The sequence below is a fragment of the Rhinopithecus roxellana genome, chromosome 14 (assembly GCF_007565055.1).
Source record: "Rhinopithecus roxellana isolate Shanxi Qingling chromosome 14, ASM756505v1, whole genome shotgun sequence".
In the NCBI taxonomy this organism is placed as follows: Eukaryota; Metazoa; Chordata; class Mammalia; order Primates; family Cercopithecidae; genus Rhinopithecus; species Rhinopithecus roxellana.
This window is the reverse complement of record NC_044562.1, coordinates 130,221,399-130,243,252: the sequence shown is the minus strand read 5'-3', so window position 1 is coordinate 130,243,252 and position 21,854 is coordinate 130,221,399. Positions and strand designations below refer to the sequence as shown.

Below are 21,854 nucleotides of genomic sequence, written 5' to 3'. Positions count from 1 at the left end.
CATATCCTCACCAACACCTGTTTTTGTCTTTTTGATTACAGTCATTCTAGTATGAATTAGTATCTCATCGGGCTTTGGTTTGTAGTTCCTTAATGACATGATGTTGAGCATCTTTTCATGTGTTTGCTGGCCATTTTTGTATTGTCTTTGAAGAAATGCCTACTTAAATCCTTGGAGCATATATGAAGAATAAAAGGACAAATACCTTTTATTTGTTGTCTTGTAAGAATTCTTTATATATTCTGCATACAAGTCTCTTATCAGATATATGATGTGCAAATAATTCTCCCATCCTGTATGTTGTCTTTATACATTATTTTTTCAGTATTCTGATATAATTGACAAATAAAAATTGTATATAAGTATACATTATATTTTGATATATTCACATATACTACAAAATGATTTCCAACAAGCAAAATAACATATATTTCACCTCACATAGTTCCCTGTTTTTGTGTGTGGTAAGAATCCTTACAATTTTCTCTCATAGAGAGTTTCAAGTGTATACTATTATTAACTATGATTGCCATGATGTACATTCAAGTACATTAGTTTTACAGAACTTATTAATCTCATTATTGCAAGTTTGTACCCTTTGATCAGCATTCCTCTAATATCCAATCCCTGGTAACCACCAATCTACTCTCTGTTTCTATACATTTGACTTTTTTAGATTATACATATAAGTGAGATCATGTAGTATTTGTCTTTCTATGTCTGGCTTAATTCACTTAGCCTAATATCAAGGTTCATCTATATTGCCACAAATGGCAGGGCTTTTTTTTTATACTGAATATTTCATTACACACACACACACACACACACAAACACACACACAGACACACAAGCACATACCCCACACACCATAATTTATTTATTGTATCCATTCATCTGTCAATAGACATGTAAGTTGTTTTCTTATCTTGGCTGTTGTGATTCGCACTACAATGAACACAGGAGTGCAGACATCTCTTGGAGATAGTGATTGGATTTGATTTGATTTGGAAGAGGGAATTATACCATGAAGTTGGACTGCTGAATCATATATTAGTTCTGTCTTTAATTTGTTAAGGAACTTCCATACTGTTTTCCATAATGGCTAAGCCAATTTACATTCCCACCAGCCTTGTATAAAGAAAGGTTCTATTTTCTTTACAACTCACCAAAATTTTTTACTTTTTGACCATTTAAGGTGATATCTTATTGTGGTTTAGATTTGCATTTCTCTGATACAAGTGATGTTCAGCAACCTTTCATATCCTTGTTGGCTGTTTGTATGTCTTCCTTGAAAAAAATGTCTGCTAAGATCCTTTGCCTTTTTTAAAATTGGGCTATTTGTTTTTCACTATTGAATTGTAGTAGTTTTTGAATATATTTTGGATATTAACCCCTTACTGAATATATGGTATCCAAATATTTTTTCCTATTCCATGGGATGCCTCTTCATTTTGTTGGTGGTTTCCTTTGCTGTGCAGAAACTTTTAGTTCATGTGGTCACTTGTTTATTTTTGCTTTTGTTGCTGGTATTTTTGGGGTCATATCCAAAATATCATTGTCAAGACCAATATCATGGACCTCTCCCTTACGTCTTCTTCGAGTAGTTTTATTGTTTCAGGTCTTACATGCAAATCTTTAAGCTATTTTGAGTTTATTTTGTGTATGATGTAAGATAATGATTCAATTTTGTGATATCCAGTTTACCCAGTATCATCTATCAAAGGGACTCTCTTTTTCCCATTGTGCATTCTTGTTACCTTTGTCAAAGATAACTAGAGCATATATTTATTTCTGGGCTTTATATTCTGTTCCATTGATTTATGTGTCCCTATTTACGCCTGTACCATACTGCTAATGATGACTATAGCTTTGTAATATAATTTTAACTCAGGAAGTGTGGTGCCTCCAGCTTTGTTCTTCTTGTTCAAGATTATTTTATCTATTCAAGGTCTTTTGTGGTTCCATATGAATTGCAGGATTATTTTTTCTATTTTTGTGAAAATTGCCATTGGGATTTTGATCAGGGTTGCATTGAGTCTGTAGATCATTTTGAATAGTATAAACATTTTGACAATATTATTTTGGTCTAGGAACAAACAGGATATCTTTCCACTTATTATGTCATTTCAAGTTGTTTCATTGATGTTTTATAGTTTTCAGCTTACAGCTCTTTCACTTCCTTAGTTTTATTCCTAAGTAATTTTATTCTTAAAATGCTATTGTAAATGGGATTGTATTGTTAATCTCTTTATTGGACAGTTTGTTTTTAGTATATAAAAACACCAGATTTTTGCATGTTGATTTTGTTTCCTGAAAATTCACTGAATTCATTTATTAGTTCTATCAGTTCTTTGGTGGAGTATTTAGGGTATACTATATATAAGATCAAGCCATCTGCAAACAGGGTCAATCTTTCTTTCTCTTTCTTTCTGTTTTTGATATCTTTAACTTATTTTCTTGCATCATTGCTCTGGCTAGGATTTCTAGTACTATGTTAAGTAGAAGTGGCAAAAATAAGCATTCTTGTCTGGCTCCTGATCGTAGAGAAAAAGCTTTCAACTTTTTACCATTGAGTACCATGTTAGCTGTGGGCTTGTGATATATTGCCTTTATTGTGTTGACATACTTTTTTTATATATACAGTCATCCCTCAGAATCTACAGGCGATTCTACAGGGGATTGGTTCCAGCATCCTTTTGTATACCAAAATCTGTGGGTGCTCAAGTACCTGTTATAAATTCTATAGCATTTGCATATAACCTACATATATCCTTTCATATATTTCAAATCATCTCTAGGGCTGGGTACGGTGGCTCATGCCTGGCCAACATGGTGAAACTCCACCTCTACTAAAAATACAAAAATTAACCGGACATGGTGGTGTGTGCCTATAATCCCAGCTACTCAGGTGGCTGAGGCAGGAGAATCATTTGAACCTGCGAGGCAGAGGCTGGAGTGAGTGGAGACTGCGCCACTGCACTCCAGCCCCAGCAATACAGTGAGATGCCATCTCAAAGAAAAAATAAAAAATAAAAATAAATAAATCATCTCTAGATTATTTTTAATATCTACTATAATGTAAATGCTAGGTAAACAGTTATAGAACATGGTTTTTATTTGCACAATTTTTATTGCGGCATGGTTATTTTTTAAAATATTTTTTATCTGTGGTGGGTTAAGTCCACTAATGCAGAATCTTTCAATATGGAGAGTCAACTGTATGCAATTTATTGAGAGGTTTTATTATGAAGCATGTTGAATTTTATCAAATATTTTTTCTTTATCTATTGAGATGATCATATGATTTGGGTCCTTCATTCTGTTAATGTGATGTATTACATTTGTTGACTTTTGCATTTTGAAGCAACTTTGCATCCCAGGGATACATCTCACTTGATCATTGTATATGATCCTTTTAATGTGCTATTGAATTTGGTTTGGTAAAATTTTGTTGAGGATTATTGCATCTACATTTAACACAGCTACTGGCCTATAATTTTCTTTTCTCATAGTGTCCTTTTCTGGCTTTGGTATAAGGATCATGCTGGCCCCTTTATTTATATATTCTTAATGGTATCTTTTACAGCACATACATTTTTAATTTTGATGAAGTACGATTAATTTTTTCTTTTGTTTCTAGTGCTTTGGGTGGTGTAGTACGTAAAAAGATTCTCCCTAGTCCAAATCTAGAAGATATACTTTTATGTTTTCTTATAATAGTTTTATAGTTTTAGCTATTACATTTAGGTCTATGATTCATTTTGTTAATTTTTGTTATGGTATAAGGAAAGAGTCAAGCTACATTCATTGGCATATAGACATTCAGTTGTTCCAGCACCATTTGTTAAAGAGATTATTCTTTCTTCATTGAATAGTCTTAGTACCCTTGTTGAAAATCAAATCAATTGAGCATAAATGTAAGGGTTTATTTATGAAATGTCAATTCTGTTTCATTAATCTATATGTTTCTCCTTATGCCAGTACCACAGTGTCTTGATAACTGCAACTTTGTAGTAAGTTTTGAAATCAGAGAGTGTATCTCTTTCATCTTTGTTCCTCCTTTTCAAGACTGTTTGACTATTCTTGGTCTCTTGCATTTCTGTGTGAATTTCAGGATCAGTTTGTCAATTTATTCAAAAAAGCTACATAAGCTTTTGATATAATCTGAACTAAATAGTAAATTAATTTGAGGACCATTGGTATTTTAAGATAACAATTATTAACAATATTAACAATTTTCATCCATTAACATAGCATATCTTTCCATTAATTTAGGTCTTCTTTAATCTTCCCCAACAATGTTTTATAGAGTATAATACATGAAGGTTTCAGAGTATAATAAATTTCTTTAGTTAAATACATTCTTAAGTCTTTTAGCCTGTTTGATGCTATTATAAATGAAATTATTTTCTTAATTTCATTTTATGATTGTTCATTGTTAGTGTATAGACCTATAACTGCTTTGTGACTATTGATCTTATACTCTGCAAATCTGTTAAATTCTTTAGCTCTAATAGCTTCTTTCTGAGGGTGATTCTTAGTATTTTCTATTTATAAGTTTATCTTATCTGCCAATAGATGTAGTTTAACTCCTGGATTTTCAATATAGATACCTTTTATTTACTTTTATTGCCTAATTACCATGGCTAAAACCTCCAGCATGGTGCTGAATAGAAGTTGAGAATAGACATTCTTGGTTTTTCCCCGATCTCAGGAAGATTGAACTATTTTTTCTTTAATCAAGGTAGAGAAAGAGTTACTTTGCAGCCCTTCATAAGATACCTACTTGCTTTTTCTATGAAGAAAAAATGAGTAATGAATATTAATTTATTAATTAAAAACCATTTGTTTAGAAGTTCTGTTTACTTTCTTATTTAGGGTAAAATATATTCCATTTTATTCCAAATAGGTACAAAGAAAGTTGTACATGGATTTCATCATGGGTCCATATTTTATTCCCTGAGAAGGGTCAAAACGCACACTGCCTTCTCTAGAAAGGTTTTCCTATCAAATTCATACAGATCAGGCTATAAGGTCCTAGACATGTCTTCTCTCATTTTCCATTTTCAATCACCAGTAAAGAAATCTTGATTCCATACTTGGGCATAAGTCTGGATTTAGATATATAGAGTATATTAAACCATTTGACTGGTTGAGATCCTGAAATTTTTGTTTCAGTGTAATTAAAAAAAAAAATAAAGTATGGTCTGCCTCAGAGGGAGAAGATATTCCTAAATTTGCAAGCCTCAACACAGTCTTTTATTAGACTATGAATATGTTTACAGAGTATGACTTGTTAATCTTTATAAACTGATATATAGGAAAATGCCTGATGAAAACTAGATGTTCCATTGATATTTGTTAAAAGTATAAATGAATCCATGAGCAAATGAACCACTATTCCCAATGGATCCTTCCAGGTGACTTCTTGGACAACATGAGCTCCTCAAACATTTTCAGTAGCTGAATTTTCTCTTCAAATGAGATCTCATCAGTAAGCCCTTGCTAAATAGGTTGGAATTAGAAAATACACCATACTGAATAAGCAAGGTAAAGCAAATATGTGACCTGGAGACAGACAAGGGGATGCCCAATACCCTGTAAAAAAGAAACAAAACAAAAGTAAAAGGAAATACTAATTCTATATAAGGTTGTTCAAAAAAATACTCAAATCCCATATTTACTTTCTTCATTGTAACATTTTTGCTGACAATATTTTGTCTAATAGTTTTCTAGATTATAATTCAATTCAATATAATTCACATAAAGTCCCAAGAAAGTAACACTACGCGAATGCTTCAAACCCTTGAGCAAAGTTTCAAATTATTTATCATTTGTACATTTCAGGAGTTTAGTTTCAAAAACATGACAGCCTTCTTAACATATTCTGGTAGGCTGAAAAACATCCCCAAAGATTCCCAGGTTTTATTCCTTGGAATGTGCAAATGCTACCTAATAAGGTAAAAGAGATTTTGCAGATGTGATATTGAGAGGGTAAGTGTGGTGTTACAATTTATATTGGTGTTCATCCAGGGTTCCTGGCTTATAACTCCCATAGTCATTGATACAATCTTTTGTCACAATGTTGGGTGTGTTAGGCCTCGGGAAACAGAATCTCTCCAACTTCTCCTATCCTCCCTTTCACCTGTCCCAAGATAGGATTCTGATCTTCTCCAACATTTCTGATTGTGGGTGTTAAGACCCTCCTCAGAGAGGGTCCTGCCCTATATCCTGTGGAAGGAATGCTGACTTCATGAAACTTCCATAAAAACTCAAGAGAACCAGGTTCAGGGAGCTTCCAGATAGCTGAACACATGGAAATTCCTGGAGGGGGGAGTGCTTAGGGAGCGCATGGAAGTTCTGTCCCTACCCCCATGCTCCTCTTGTCTCTTCCTCTGTATCCTTTAGAATAAGCGAGTAAATTATTTCCCTTAGTTCTGTGAACTACTCCAGTAAATTAATCAAACTCAGAGAGGGAGTCATGGGAACCCCAACTTGAAGGCAGTTGGTCAGAATTTTCAGAGGCCCAGAGCTACAACTGGTGCCTGGAGGTATGGGAGGCAGTTTTGGGGTCTGAGCTGCTAACCTGTGAGACCTGATATTATCTCCAGATAGACAGTATTAGAATTGAATTGGAGGGCAACCAACTGGTATCTGCTGCTGGATGTGTGGGGGAAAAACTTCCATAGATTTGGTCACAGAAGTATTTTTCTGTGTTGATGATTGGTGTCGTGGTGGTCTGTGGGCAGAGGAAAAACACAGTCAGGGTGTTTTTCCCTACATCGAAAGGTTATCCTAAATTGTCCTCATAGGTCAGGTAGTTGTAAGTGTTTTTAAAAGAAGGCGTCAAAAGGTTTGCTGCAGAAGAAGAACCCAATGTGACATTGAAGCCAGATGCTATGCCACCGGATTTAAAGACACAGGAAGAGGCCATGAGCCAAGGAATGTAAGGAACGCAACTCTAGAAACGGGAAAAGGCCAGGAAAAGCTTTCTTCCAAAGCCTTTGGAGTGAGCATGGCCCTGACTACACCTTGATTTTGACCTAGTGAAACAGATTTTGAACTTCTTACTTACCTTCAGAACTATGAGAGAATAACTGCACTGTTTTATGCCACCAAGTTTGTAGTTTTGATAAAGTAGTCATAGGGAACGAATTCACATATGTAAATTAAAATTAGTTATTCATAAGCATAATTTACGATCTGTGTTTTGTGAGCCATTATTGACTATGCGTGATGTGCTGACACTTCGCCAGCTGTTTGTGATGACAGAGTGATGAAGTGTTCATGGTCCCTCTCTCAGGGGGCACACAGCCCTCTGTGGCAGCATGGATTAGCAGTAAGATAGGTAAAATAGGAGAAGTATAGGACCGAGAACATATATCTTGCTAACAAACATTAAGCAGGCAAGCTCTGCTCCTAGTTGGTTCTAGGGTTTGGGGAGTGGGGAAAGGGCTGCCGGGCAAGACTGCCTGTGGTTTTTCAAAAAGGGTGACATTTCTAATACATGTTCAGAAAGGTTATTAGGAATCAACTAGAGAATTAAGTTGCAAATTAAATTAAATTAAAGTCACAGCTGGAGGAAGGTAGATAGGTACAGAAGGCAAAAGAACCCTGCCAATAAATTGTGTATGTTGAGATATTCTAGAACCCAGGACTGCTGGAGTTCAGAGTGGGGTGGATGAAAGATGAGGCTTCAGGGATTAAACAAGGTTAAAATCAAAACCACAGTAGATATCATCTCACTCCAGTAAAAATGGCTTTTATCAAAAAGGTAATAGCAGATGCTGCTGAGGATATGGAGAAAGGGGAACCCTCGTACACTGTTAGTGGGAATGTAAATTAGTATAATCATTATGAATAACAGTATGGAGGTCCCTTAAAACACTAAAAATAGAACTACCATATTATCCAGCAATTCCAGTACTGAGTATACATCCAAGAGACATAAGGTCAATATAGCAAAGGGGTGTCTATACTCCCACTATTTTCAATAGCCAAAATATGGAATCAACCTAAGTGTTCATCAGTGGATGAATGTATAAAGCAAATGATAATGACAGGAGGCAGACAAATCCTAAGCAGACAGGGACAGGTCCCCGGTGAAATCTGACCTTGAAGCTGAAGACAGTCCTGGGTAAATCCTTGGAACAGACTGAGAACCTCTCTGCCTGTTTGCTGTGCTTTTGTCTGATTGATCCCCACCCTTCACCTATTTTACATATACCTACCCTTTCCTAATTGGTTTTCTACACTTTTGTGCCCACCTTTGAGTGGTGCCTTTGTTTTAGCCTCTTTTTGCATACTCAAACCAATCAGTACACACTCCCCATTCTGAGCACATAAAAGCCCTGGACCCAGTCACACTGAAGGAGAGATGACCTGACTTCAGGTAGGGGGCACCTTTGCATCCCATCTCTCCAGAGAGGTATTTCATCACTCAATAACATTATTCTCTGTCCTTTTCACTCTTCCATTGTCAGTGTATCCTCATTCTTCTTTGATGTATAGGATAAGAACTCAGGACCTACCAAAAGTGGGGCTGAGAGCTCAGCTGCAGTGGCTGCGGGATAAGCACCAGAGTACAAGCCAGGCACAGCCTGGCAGGCTGGGTAGATGGTGTGTCTCCTGCAGCAAAGCTGGCAAAGGGGCCAAGAAATATCCTGTGTCAAAAATGTGGCATAGCTGGGCACGGTGGTTCATGCCTATAATCCCAGCACTTTGGGAGGCCAACACAGGTGGATCACCTGAGGCCAGGAGTTCAAGACCAGCCTGGGCAACATGGTGAAACCCCATCTCTAGTAAAAATACAAAAATTAGCTGGGTGTGGTGGCAGGTGCTTCTAATCCCAGCTACTCGGAAGGCTGAGGCATGAGAATCACTTGAACCCAGGAGACAGTGGTTGCAGTGAGCCCAGATTGCACTAGTGCACTCTAGCCTGGGTGACAGAGCTAGACTCCATCTTAAAAAAAAAAAAGTGAAATATATACACAATGGAATATTATTCAGCCATTACACAGAATGAAGTCCTGTCATTTGCAGCAACATTGATTGAACTGGAGGTCATTATGTTGAGTGAAATTAGCTAAGCATAGAAGGACAAATATCACATGTCCTCACTTATATGTGGGAGCTACAAAAGGAGATGTCATAAAAATAGAGAGTAGATTGGTGATTAACAGAGGCTGGAAAAAATAGGAGGGATGAAGAGAGGTTGATTAACTGGTCCATATATATACTTAGGAAAAAATAAGATCTGGTTTTCAATAGATCAGTAGAGTAACTCTAGTTAACAATCTATTGTACATTTCAAAATATCTAGAAGAGGAATCTGAATGTTTCTAGCATAAAGAAAAGATATTTAAGGTGATGAATATTCTACTTAACCTGATATGATTATATAAATGTTTCAAATTATCAATTGTATGCAGAAAATATGTAAATCTTGTATACTGATTTGAAAAAAAAGGAGGGTAAAATCATGAAGGGTGTGTATCCCATTCTAAGAGGTCTGGGCAATGGGTTGCCATTTGAGGGTTTAAAATCTATGGGAGTGATAATCAGATTTGCCTTTAGGAAAGATCCTTCTCCTTGTAAAGGGAGAAAGGCTGGCAGGAAGAAGGACTGAGTGAGGACAGTGGATGGGTCACCACTGCAGTGATTCTACAAGAAACGTAAGGCAGCCTGAACTAAGGCAGAGCAATGGGGCTGGAGAAAAATGGACAGAAGAGAGAAACAGCTCCAATGCACCAATATTATATGAAGTTTATATCTATGGTCATGTTGAAACACAAATAGCAAAAGAGGCAAAATCACAACATGAAAACATGGAAACATATTCCTTATCTTGTCAATGCAAATGTCCTTGGTCCAAACACTATTATTCTTCCCCAAGTGGTGAATTGAAGAGCCTTTCAATGTCTTAGTAAATAAACATAAAGGTGTAAAGGATCTAAGCAATGAGTCATTTGGCAAGAATTTCAGATGACTAGAAAGTTTCTATTTATTTCTGGGAGGGAGGGTATAATATAATTATTCAGTCCCTTCCATGAACTGGACTTATGAAGACTGCTCATAATAGATTAATATATGTGTCCTGTCTTTGATATCCACAAATCTTTGCCAGGACACTTCATATATAAAATACTCCTTAGGCCAGTTGCAGTGGCTCATGCCTGTAATTCCAGCAGTTTCAGAGGCCTTGGTGGGCAACATAGGGAGATCTCACCTCTACATAAAAATAAATAAATAAATAGAAAATTAGCCAGTAGTCTTAGATACTCAGGAGGCTGAGGCAGGAGGATCACTTGAGCCCAGGACTCTGAAGTTACAGTGAACTATAATCATGCTACTGTAATCTAGCCTGGGCTACAGAGGAAACTTTGTCTAAAATAAAATAAAATAAAATAAAAATAAAAACAAAATAAAATAAGACAAAATAAAGTAGTTAATTTTGAACCTAGACTTGGAATCAGAAAAAAAGCTATCTTAATCACCTTGATTAATAAAGATATAATTTTCAGTCCCAAGCATGTTCTCCCAGCTCAGCCAAAATAAACTTGTTCATATAGAGTTGTAAGAGTAGTATTTCAATATGCAAAATTCAACACATACACAGAAAATCTAAACTTTCTACATGTATTAATATTAAATTCACTTTTCCAGTGATTGCAAACATGTAAATATTTATTCCTTAAATCCAAAAAGAGATTCTTTATGAGGATTATTATTTTGCTTTATCTTCTATCTATACCTACTTATGTATTACAGTAAATTAATGAAATTATAATTGTTAAATTGCAAATGCTAAATTACATCTGGATGATATATTAATGAAAATCATTAATTGCCTATTAAATCAATTATAATTTATCTAGAATCAGATAGAAAACAGATTACACTTTCATTTCATAATTTGATGAATGAAAGTTTATTCACATTTTTGTCATTGGATCACTTGAAAAATCATTCCTTCTGCATTCTTCCATTGTTTCAAAAACATTGCTTATCCACTAGTAGCAATGCAATTTCATTACCTCTATTCCCAAACTATACATCGAGGGCAAAATAGAACAAGGTTTTCTGTGCTCTTTGTGTGTTACACAGGTGGCTTCTCTATGGATCTGCTTTTGTTATACACAGCTGTTCTACCCAAAGGGCTGTTAAAACATGTGCATACACTGCACACACACTTCAGAACTTGTATATGGGCATATGTGTGTTGACTCCTGTCTAAACTAGCCTTTCCATTCGTTCAGCCAACAGATACTGAGAGCCTGCGTGGGGCCAGAGCCTGGGATAGGTATGGGGGATGGAGAAGTGAACATGATTCAGTCATGAATTTCAATGAACTCTCAAATTAATAAGAAAAAGAGAGATCTACATGGATTTTTAAAAGTTAAATGTAGTCCTAAAAAGAAACACAAGAGTGGAAGAAGGGGAAATACTTTCTGCAATGGGTAGCACCTGATCTTAACCCAGAGAATGAAGAGTCCCATGAGAGGAGGAAAAAGGGCATGCCAGGTGAAGTACATCCTCATGGAAGTCCTTGAGGGTCCAGTTGAGGAGCTGCTATATAAAGAAGAGACCAGGAAGGACTGCAAGCAGGCCGATGGCTTGGACACATTTTCATGTCAGTGTGATGGCTGATGGCTGCTGGCATGACAGATAGCAGGTGGATAAGTCAAGACAGAATAGCATAACATCAATATGTGCAGAGGATAGCAAAAGGAAAGGAAAAGACGACACATACTTTGGAGACAAAATTACCAGAACCCGATGATTCAGTCATGTTTTCCAGAATATGTTTTGAAAGTCTATGAAATTTCTGACACATAGGTGCTGTGGATACAGCAGTTGAAAATAAATAAAAGACATTTAAAAATGTTTCCACTCTTCTGGAACTTTGCAATATACTGGAGGGAGAGACAATAAGCACTCATTTCTAAAAAGTAAATATATAATGTGTCAGTTGGTGATTAAGTGCTATGAAAAAACATAAAGACTGGCAAGGGAAACAGGAATGATGAGGTAGATCAATTATTAGAGGAATCGGAAAGACTTGATATGAGGGGATATTCAGCAGAGACCCGAATGAAGGGATAGATGAAGGCAGGGCCAGGGAGAGATAAAATTCAGTGTATTGGCATTCTGAAGTACTTTTTTGTCCTGTTCTTTGAGGGGGAAAAAAAAAAAACAAAACACTGATATAAGAAACATGGTTGGAAGTGGCTCACCTCAAGGATCTTAATTTTGTCATGGGATATTTTGTTGCCCAATTTAGGTAGTCCCATCACTGGACCTGTTGTCATACAGATGGAGACGACACCATGCACTTTTGCATCAGGCAGTGATGGAACTCATTAAGAGCCAATCGGGGTTGACAGAACGTAGAGACAGACTCCATTCTAAAGTTTTTTAAAAAATAAATTGCAATTTAATATTTCTCCTCACCGTGATATTCCCAAAGCCAAGCAGACTCGGCTGTGATTATCTGTGGTTTGAGTTATCCATGGAATCCATTAGTACGGATAACTCAGAATTTATGCAGTTGTGTTCCCACAGTTATGTATATCCAGTAGGGGTCATATGGAACATATTATGCTTGATGAAGAATAATTATCCTCATGAGAAGTTTCCCTGATGTCATCGTGGAGAATCCTGCTCATGTCTAAAATGCAAATAGAAGACAAAGTCCAAGTAAAGATTTAAAAGGGGGAAGCACTTACCATTCTTATTGGGAGATCCAGATTTAGGTCATTACCCTGTGCCTCAGTTTGCCCATGATAAAAATGTATTTTTTTTTTTTTTTTTTTTTTTTTTTTTGAGACAGGGTCTTTCTCTGTTTCCCAGGCTAGAGTGCAGTGGCACAATCTCGGCTCACTGCAACCTCCGCCTCCAGGGTTCAAGTGATTCTCCCACCTCAGCCTCCCATGTAGCTGGGATTACAGGCGTGTGCCACCACACCTGGCTAATTTTTGTATTTTTAGTAGAGATGGGGTTTTGCCATGTTGGCCAGGCTGGTCTTGAACTCCTGGCCTCAAGTGATCCATCTGCCTTGGCCTCTCAAAGTGCTGCAATTACAGGTGTGAGCCACTGCACCTAACCTATGATGTAATTCTTAATAGTGAGCTAATTCATATACATATATATGTATAGTTAGAGGCAGGGTCTCATTCTTTCACACAGGCTGGACTGCAGTGGCACAATCATGGCTCACTGAAGCTTTGACCTTCCACAAACTCAAGTGATCCTGCCACTTTAGTCTCCCAAATAGTTGGAACCACAGATGCATGCCACCAGGCCTGGCTAATTTTTTATTTTTTCTAGAGGTAAGGCCTCCCTATGTTGACCAGGCTTGTCTCAAACTCTTAGGCTCAAGCAATCCTCCTGCCTATGCCTCCCAAAGTGCTGGGATTACAGGCATGAGCCACAGTGCCCTACTCCAATTCACGGAGATGTATATATATACACACTTTTTAAAACTATGCCTTTATTAGTAACCATTAAAACTAGTATGTATATATATACTTTTTAAAACTATGCCTTTATTAGTAACCATTAAAAGATTTTTTTCCTTTGATAGACAAGTATATGTCATATCCCTAGAGGTGACACAATGAGGTATTTTCACTTGCTATTTGAAAAAAAAAAACTGTTTTTGAAAATATATACTGTGAAAGTAGATTAATACAAGTATCATAGAAGTTATAAGGCTACAGTAAATTTTGATTAAAGCACGATTTTCATTTGGTGAAAGTCTCTTAGATTCCCTAATAGCTTTTGCTATGGCATTGCAAATTGGTTGAATTACAAATGTCTCCTCTTGTTTCAAGATGTTTTCATTTCTAATCTGAAATGATTATTTTCTAAATTAAAAAACTCTCCATAAATTCATGCAAAATTAGGGATGAGTGATAGATAACATATAGAAAAGATGACTTGTGTTTGGAATAATCTTGTCAATTCTATCTCTAAATTACATCTTAAAATTACTTCTGTATTTCTTTATTGCCACCACCCTAGTCTAACCTACCATCATGTCTCTCCTTGATTAACTACAGGAGTTTCCCAGCAGCTTCCTTACCCCCTTCAAGTCAGTCTGTAGACAGTAGTCAAAAGTGATCTTTAAAATCTCTAAATTGGATAACATTACCCACCCTACTTCCAAGCTGATGACTGCAGTTAAATTATATCCATATTCCTTGGCTTGTCTCACAAGATTCCACATACTTCAACTTCACTTCACACAGCTCTCTCCTCACTCTCTACGCTCAGACCACAGGGTTTTCTTTTATGTCTAACACATCTTTCCTAGCTTTTATCTTCTGGACACCCCACTAACTAAAACAACCTTGTTATGTGCTTTGTGCATCTGTCTCCTTCTTACCCTTCACATCTTAGATTTATGTCACTTCAGTGAGGCTTCCCTAAAGTCTATCAAAAAATTTTCTATTCAGCATCCTCAGAGCTAATCAAAACTTGAAATTCTTTTTATGTATTTTTTTATTTATATCCCCCACTGGACAGTAAACTCCACAAGTTTCTGACTTCCCCTTAACTGTACACTCAAGTCATAGATGTCCAGGTACATAGCAGATGGTCAATAAAAACGTTTTGTTCAAATGAATGAATAAACCAATGCGCACATACAAGCTGAAAAGAAAGATTAGAGTCACCCTAAAATGGGTCCATTACTTTCTTGTGATGTATTTAATGTTTCTGAAAGTCAAATCACTTAAGAAATTAATGTAGACTAATCTAGGAAGCCTATATAAAGCAATGAGAGTATTAATTTAAAAGTCATTAAATCTCATTGTATATCAACTCACTCCTCGCAACTTGTTTAATTCTACATATTATCACAGGCCTATTCCTGGCAATACACTACTCACCAGATACTTCCTCCACTTTCTCCTCAATTGCACATATCACTCGAGATGTAAACTACGGCTGAACTATTCGCTGTCTCCACGCTAACGGTGCCTCTATGTTCTTCATCTGCCTCTTCCTGCATGTGGGCCGAGGCTTGTATTACAGCTCATTTCTTCTTCTAGAAACCTGAAACATTGGCATTGCACTCCTACTTATAACCATAGCAATAGCTTTCATAGGCTACGTACTCCCATGAGGCCAAATATCATTTTGAGGTGCCACAGTAATTACAAATTTATTATCAGCAATTGCATATATTGGAACTAACTTCGTTCAATGAGTCTGAGGCGGATACTCTATTGACAATCCAACCCTCACATGATTCTTCACCCTTCACTTCACCCTACCTTTTATTATCGCAACCCTCACAGCTCTACACCTATTATTCCTACACGAAACAGGATCAAATAACCCCTGCGGAATCTCCTCCCACTCTGACAAAATCACCTTTCACCCCTACTACACAGTCAAAGATATTTTAGGCCTAGCCCTTCTCATTCTCATTCTAATAACACTAGTACTATTCTCACCTGACCTTATAAGTGACCCAGATAATTACACTCCAGCCAACCCACTAAGCACTCCCCCACACATCAAGCCAGAATGATATTTCCTATTCGCATACGCAATCCTACGATCTGTCCCTAACAAATTAGGAGGGGGATTAGCACTCCTCTTATCTATCCTCGTCCTAACAATCATACCTATACTCCACAAATCCAAACAACAAAGCATAGCATTCCGCCCACTTAGCCAATTCCTATTATGATCCCTAATCACAATCCTACTAACCCTTACCTGAATCGGAAGCCAACCAGTAAGCCAACCCTTCATTATTATCGGACAAATAGCATCCATTATATATTTCACCACAATTCTAATCTTAATACCACTGGCCTCCCTAATCGAAAACAACCTACTCAAATGAATTTGCCCTTGTAGTACAAATCAATACACCAGTCTTGTAAACCGGAAATGGAAACCTCTCCCTAGGGCAACTCAGAAAGAAAGCACTTAACTTCACCGCCAACACCCGAAACTGGCATTCTAATTTAAACTACTTTCTGTATTCTATTGGTGTGCAACCTTTAAAGAGTAACTTAAGTACTAATCTATTTTAACATGCCCCTATGTAATTCGTGCATTACTGCTAGCCAACATGAATATTATATAGTACTATAAATGTTTAACTGTACATAGCACATACTCTTACATATTTACTAATCATCCTCCAAAACATGCTTACAAGCAAGAACCCTAATAGATCCATCAACTATAGTACATAACCCCAAGATTCAAAGACCCAGTATGACCCCTAGAATATCAACTGACCAACACGTCATTTACTGTACATAGCACATCACATCATTTACTGGACATAGCACATTTCAGTCAAATACTTTCTCGTCACTACGGATACGCCCCCTCAGTTAGGTGTCCCTTGTTCACCATCCTCCGTGAAATCAATATCCCGCACAAGAGTGCTACTCTCCTCCTTCTGGGCCCATAACTCGTGGGGGTAGCTATAGTGAACTGTATCCGGCATCTGGTTCTTACCTCAGGGCCATAGAACTAAGATCGCCCACACGTTCCCCTTAAATAAGACATCTCGATGGATCACGGGTCTATCACCCTATTAACCAGTCACGGGAGCTCTCCATGCATTTGGTATCTTTTATCTCTGGTCTGCACGCAACCCTATCGCAGAAAGCCGGTCCTGCCACATTACATGCTGCAACGCCTGTCTTTGATTCCTAGTCCATACCATTATTAATCGCACCTACGTTCAATATCCTAGCCCCGCATAAATACCACAAGGTGTTATTTAATTCATGCTTGTAAGACATATTAACGACTAACTACACAACACGCCCCCGTTACACTACCAAAACCACAATAAATTTTATGCCAAACCCCCCATCCCCCATCTCCGGCCTTCACCCCATAAATTCACTTTTGCCAAACCCCTAAAACAAAAGCCTTAAGTCAACCTGGCCAGAGCTTGCATTTTCATCTTTTAGTTTGCACAACTTCAACTGCCATTCCCTCAACTAATAAAAATTTACTTCACCCTACCACTCTTGACCCCATTCTCTCTCTCTTTTCCCAAATATTTACACAATACCAAACCCACACCCTTACCACCACAACCCCAAAGACAGCATTTCATAATTATCTGTCTTTCCGTTTATGTAGCTTAATATACCCAAAGCAAGACACTGAAAATGCCTAGATGGGTCTGCACACCCCACGAACAGAATAGAAAGGTCAGGTTTGATCCTGGCCTTTCTATTAACTCTTAGCAAGATTACACATGTAAGCATCCCCACTCCAGTGAAGACACCCTATAAGTCACCATGACTAAGAGGAGTAAGTATCAAGCACGCACAACGCAGCTCAAAACACTTTGCTCAGCCACACCCCCACGGGAAACAGCAGTGACAAATCTTTAGCAATAAACGAAAGTTTAACTAAGCTATGCTATATTCAGGGTTGGTTAATTTCGTGTCAGCCACCGCGGCCATACGATTAACCCAAGCTAATAGACACCGGTGTAAATAGTGTTTTAGATCTAATACAATAAAGCTAAACTCCATCTAAATTGTAAAACCTTAGCTGATGTAAAATAAACTACAAAAGTGGCTTTAAAACTTCTGAACACATAATAGCTAAGACTAAAACTGGGATTAGATACTCCACTATGCTTAGCCTTAAACTTCAATAGTTAGAATAACAAAACTACTCGCCAGAACACTACAAGCAACAGCTTAAAACTCAAAGGACTTGGCGGTGCTTCACATCCCCCTAGAGGAGCCTGTTCTATAATCGATAAACCCCGATCCACCTCACCATCTCTCGCTCAGCCTATATACCGCCATCCTCAGGAAATCCTAACAAAGGTCACAAAGTAAGCGCAAACGCCCACACAAAAACGTTATGTCAAGGTGTAGCTTATGAGATGGGAAAAAATGGGCTACATTTTCTACCCCAGAAAACTCTACGATAGCTTTTATGAAACCTAAAAGTCCAAGGAGGATTTAGTAGTAAATTAAGAATAGCGTGCTTAATTGAATTAGGCCATGAAGCACGCACACACCGCCTGTCGCTGTCCTCAAATATATTTAAGGACTAACTTAACTAAACACCCCAACATTTATACAGAGGAGATAAGTCGTAACATGGTAAGTGTACTGGAAGGTGCACTTGGATAAACCAAGGCATAGCTCAACACAAAGCATCCAGCTTACACCCAGAAGATATCAGTATCACTTGATTGCCTTGAGCTAACACTAGCCCCAAAAAATCTAATCAATACTACTACCAAATTAGTATATACTAAACCATTTACACATACAAAAGTATAGGCGATAGAAATTTTACCTCGGCGCTATAGACACAGTACCGCAAAGGAAAGATTAAAAAAATTAACCAAGCACAAAATAGCAAGGACTCACCCCTATACCTTCTGCATAATGAATTAACTAGAGACCATTTCGCAAAGAGAACTAAAGCCAAATTCCCCGAAACCAGACGAGCTACCCCAAAACAGCTAAAAGAGCACACCCGTCTATGTAGCAAAATAGTGGGAAGATTTGTGGGTAGAGGTGACAAGCCTACCAAGCCTGGTGATAGCTGGTTATCCAAGATAGAATCTTAGTTAAACCTTAAGTTTACCCGCAGAACCACACAATCCTCCTGTAAACTTAATTGTTAGTCTAAAGAGGGACAGCTCTTTAGACACTAGGAAAAAACCTTATATAGAGAGTAAAAAACTTAACTTCCATAGTTGGCCCAAAAGCAGCCATCAATTAAGAAAGCGTTCAAGCTCAACATTAATTACTTAAAAAATCCCAAGCATCTCACTGAACTCTCCACATCACATTGGATTAATCTATTACACAATAGAAGCAATAATGCTAGTATGAGTAACATGAACATCTTCTCCACCGCATAAGCCTAAATCAGACTGAAAAACTTCACCGATGCTTAACAGTCTAATATTAATAAATACAAACAAGCCAGTATTACTTATACTGTTAATCCAACACAGGCATGCCTTTAAGGAAAGGTTAAAAAAAGTAAAAGGAACTCAGCAAGCCTAACCCCGCCTGTTTACCAAAAACAACACCTCTAGCATTACCAGTATTAGAGGCACTGCCTGCCCAGTGACACATGTTTAATGGCCGCAGTACCCTGACCGTGCAAAGGTAGCATAATCACTCGTTCTTTAAATAGGGACTTGTATGAATGGCAACATGAGGGTTCAAATGTCTCTTACTTTCAACCAGTGAAATTGACCTGCCCGTGAAGAGGCGGACATAAAATAACAAGATGAGAAGACCCTATGGAGCTTTAATGTATTAATGCAACCAAAACCCACATAAATCTACGGACCCAAACTACTACACCTGCATTAAAAATTTTGGTTGGGGTGACCTCGGAGCATAATTAAACCTCTGAATAATCTATGCCAAGACTAGATAAGTCAAAGCGCAATGCCCATAATTGATCCATAATTGATATGGGCATATCTTAAATAAAGATAGCTAGTATGCTGGCAATAAAGAAGATCTATCATTTACTTAGTTTGTATACTATAATTGAATTTGAGTTTCTGGTATTACTGAGAACATTTATTAGTACACAAAACTTTGATGACTAAGACCAACATCTACCCATTTATTTCTAGACTTATTTATTCTTTTTAAAAAAACTAGTAAAAAAAAGAAAAACAGAGCAGGAAATTCAGAAGCTCCATTGTAATGATTGCTTTCAGCCTGTTTCACCAACTTTCACCCCAGCTGTATTTAACCTCCACTCCTTTTTCCATACACCCAGATCTTTCAAATTCTCCCAATTAAGGTTCAAAAACAGTATTTTCCTGGATTAACATCTCACAAAACTCTCTGAGATTGTCTCTGTTTTTTTTTCCTATAGTTTTATTCTATTAACTTGGGTATACTTCTACTTTATATAGTGAAACATTTAAAATCAACTTTTTCATTGATTTTTTTTCTCAACTACATTTGAAGACACTCAAGTTCTGATGCCTTCTATGTATATTGTCAGAGCACCAAAAAACAGCACGGAGCTTATTTGTTTGTACTTGGCGTTGGCTTTCTCAGTGAAGTGGAGCAGCAGTGCTGACCACCAGTAAACAGGCGGCTAATAAACAAAGGTGAAGTAGAGAATGAAATGAGTCAGGGATCCAGCACCATCACATTCCAGATAATCATTGAGATGCAGATGTATGCATTTCATCTGTCCATATTTTATGAGACAATGTGTTATTGACAAAAGAGAACTAAAACAATTATTATAGAGCAGAGCTATTAATTCTGGACCTGAGAAAAACCTCCCAAACTGTGTGTGAGTGTTCTCATCTGTTACTCTTCATCCATCTCCTTACCAGAGCTGCTGCAGAAGGAGGGGTCAACAGGTCTTCCATTTTTATCAGAGCAGGCTACTGCTTGAAAGCGCATGCCTTCTCCACATCCTTTGCTGTCTCCTTGTACCCGCAGTCCTCGCTGAGGCTCCCTTCTGCCTTCTGGAAGAATGCAATCTGACCAGTTTCCATAAGGTTGGGATACAAATTCATCACAAGGACATAGTTCTGTCTCCACTAGAGGGTAAAGGTCAGCATCCTGGCATTTCTCCTTCTTTCTGCTTTTCCCTGTTCCAACAAGAGACATTGAGATATTAAATGTCTATCTGCTGTTTTGTTAAAAGTCACTCACACTTTTGTATTTGTAAACTTTTAGAATATTAAACCTTAAATAAAATAAAGCCTTTGTTTTCTTCACTCTTTTGCCATGAAAGTAATCCTGAGACAATGAAAACAACTCCCAGAACAACTGTGAAATTCAAGTTAATTTGAAAAATGTAGAAAATGGTTTAATGTTTGAGAGTGGCATAAAATATTTGGAAGATGTTTGCTACAGCTAGAGAATTCCAGTTAATTTATTTAATATTATTTTCTCTATAGTTTTCTGGAAAAAACATATTGATAACCCTGTCCTCATTCTCCTTGACTAATGATTGCCAGGGAACCAACGAAAGCATCTAAGTGGTTAACTCCCTCTCTTTTTAGTAGAGGTCTCTTGCAATGAGATAGATGGACGAAGTTAAACTCATTTTGGTCTCTGCCATCAGGCAGCTCCCAAACATCTATACAAACAATAAATTGAAATAAATGATCAAGTCATACTGGATAATTTAACCAGAGAAAAAGCTCTTTCATTTTGAGAGATTCTTCTAACTTAAGTATTCTGGAATATGACTTTACCTTACCAATTCACTTTGATGGACCTGTTAGCTGTGGTCCTAACTCTGAGTAAGACAATGCAGTGTCATTTTTCACAGCCGTAAACACTTGGTAATCATGTTTAGTGGATTCTGAATCAGCCTGTAACTTGATTCAACTTTGCTGTCAACACGATTCCTCTAGATTACTAAAAATTTTCTTAGATCTAATAATTCCACCTTTTGTTTTCTCATTAGTCATTAGCTAGAGTCATGGCTGATTATAAAATATATAAGCGGTTTTATTGGTCTATTTTCTATGTTTATGGCTGTTCTGAAAATGCCTGATACAAGCTGATTGATGCATGGGCTACTTTCTCATTGCTACATGGTTTGCATTACATATAATTCTAGAGTTGTTGACAGATGATTGGCTCTATCATCTGCCATGATGCTTATGTTTGCAATAAATAAGAATTTCTAGGCTGGGCATGGTGGCTCACAACACCTGTAATCCCAGCACTTTGGGAGGCCACTGCAGGAGGATTACTTGAGATCAGGAGTTCAAGACCAGCCTGGCCAACATAGGGAAACCCCATCTCTACTAAAAACACAAAAATTAGTCAAGTGTGGTGGCATGCACCTGTAATCCCAGCTACTCAAGAGGAAGAGGCAGG

At 37.3% G+C, this 21,854-nt stretch overlaps 1 protein-coding gene across 1 annotated transcript in view; it reads right to left on the bottom strand.

The window, feature by feature from the left end:
- LOC104673357 (thrombospondin type-1 domain-containing protein 7B-like) overlaps positions 1–21,854 on the bottom strand; it is a 327,106-nt gene that overhangs the window by 274,181 nt on the left and 31,071 nt on the right. Inside the window, exon 3 of the mRNA XM_030916127.1 lies at positions 20,345–20,608. Within this exon, the coding sequence (XP_030771987.1) occupies positions 20,345–20,608 (264 nt within the window). The remainder of the gene's footprint in view (positions 1–20,344; positions 20,609–21,854) is intronic.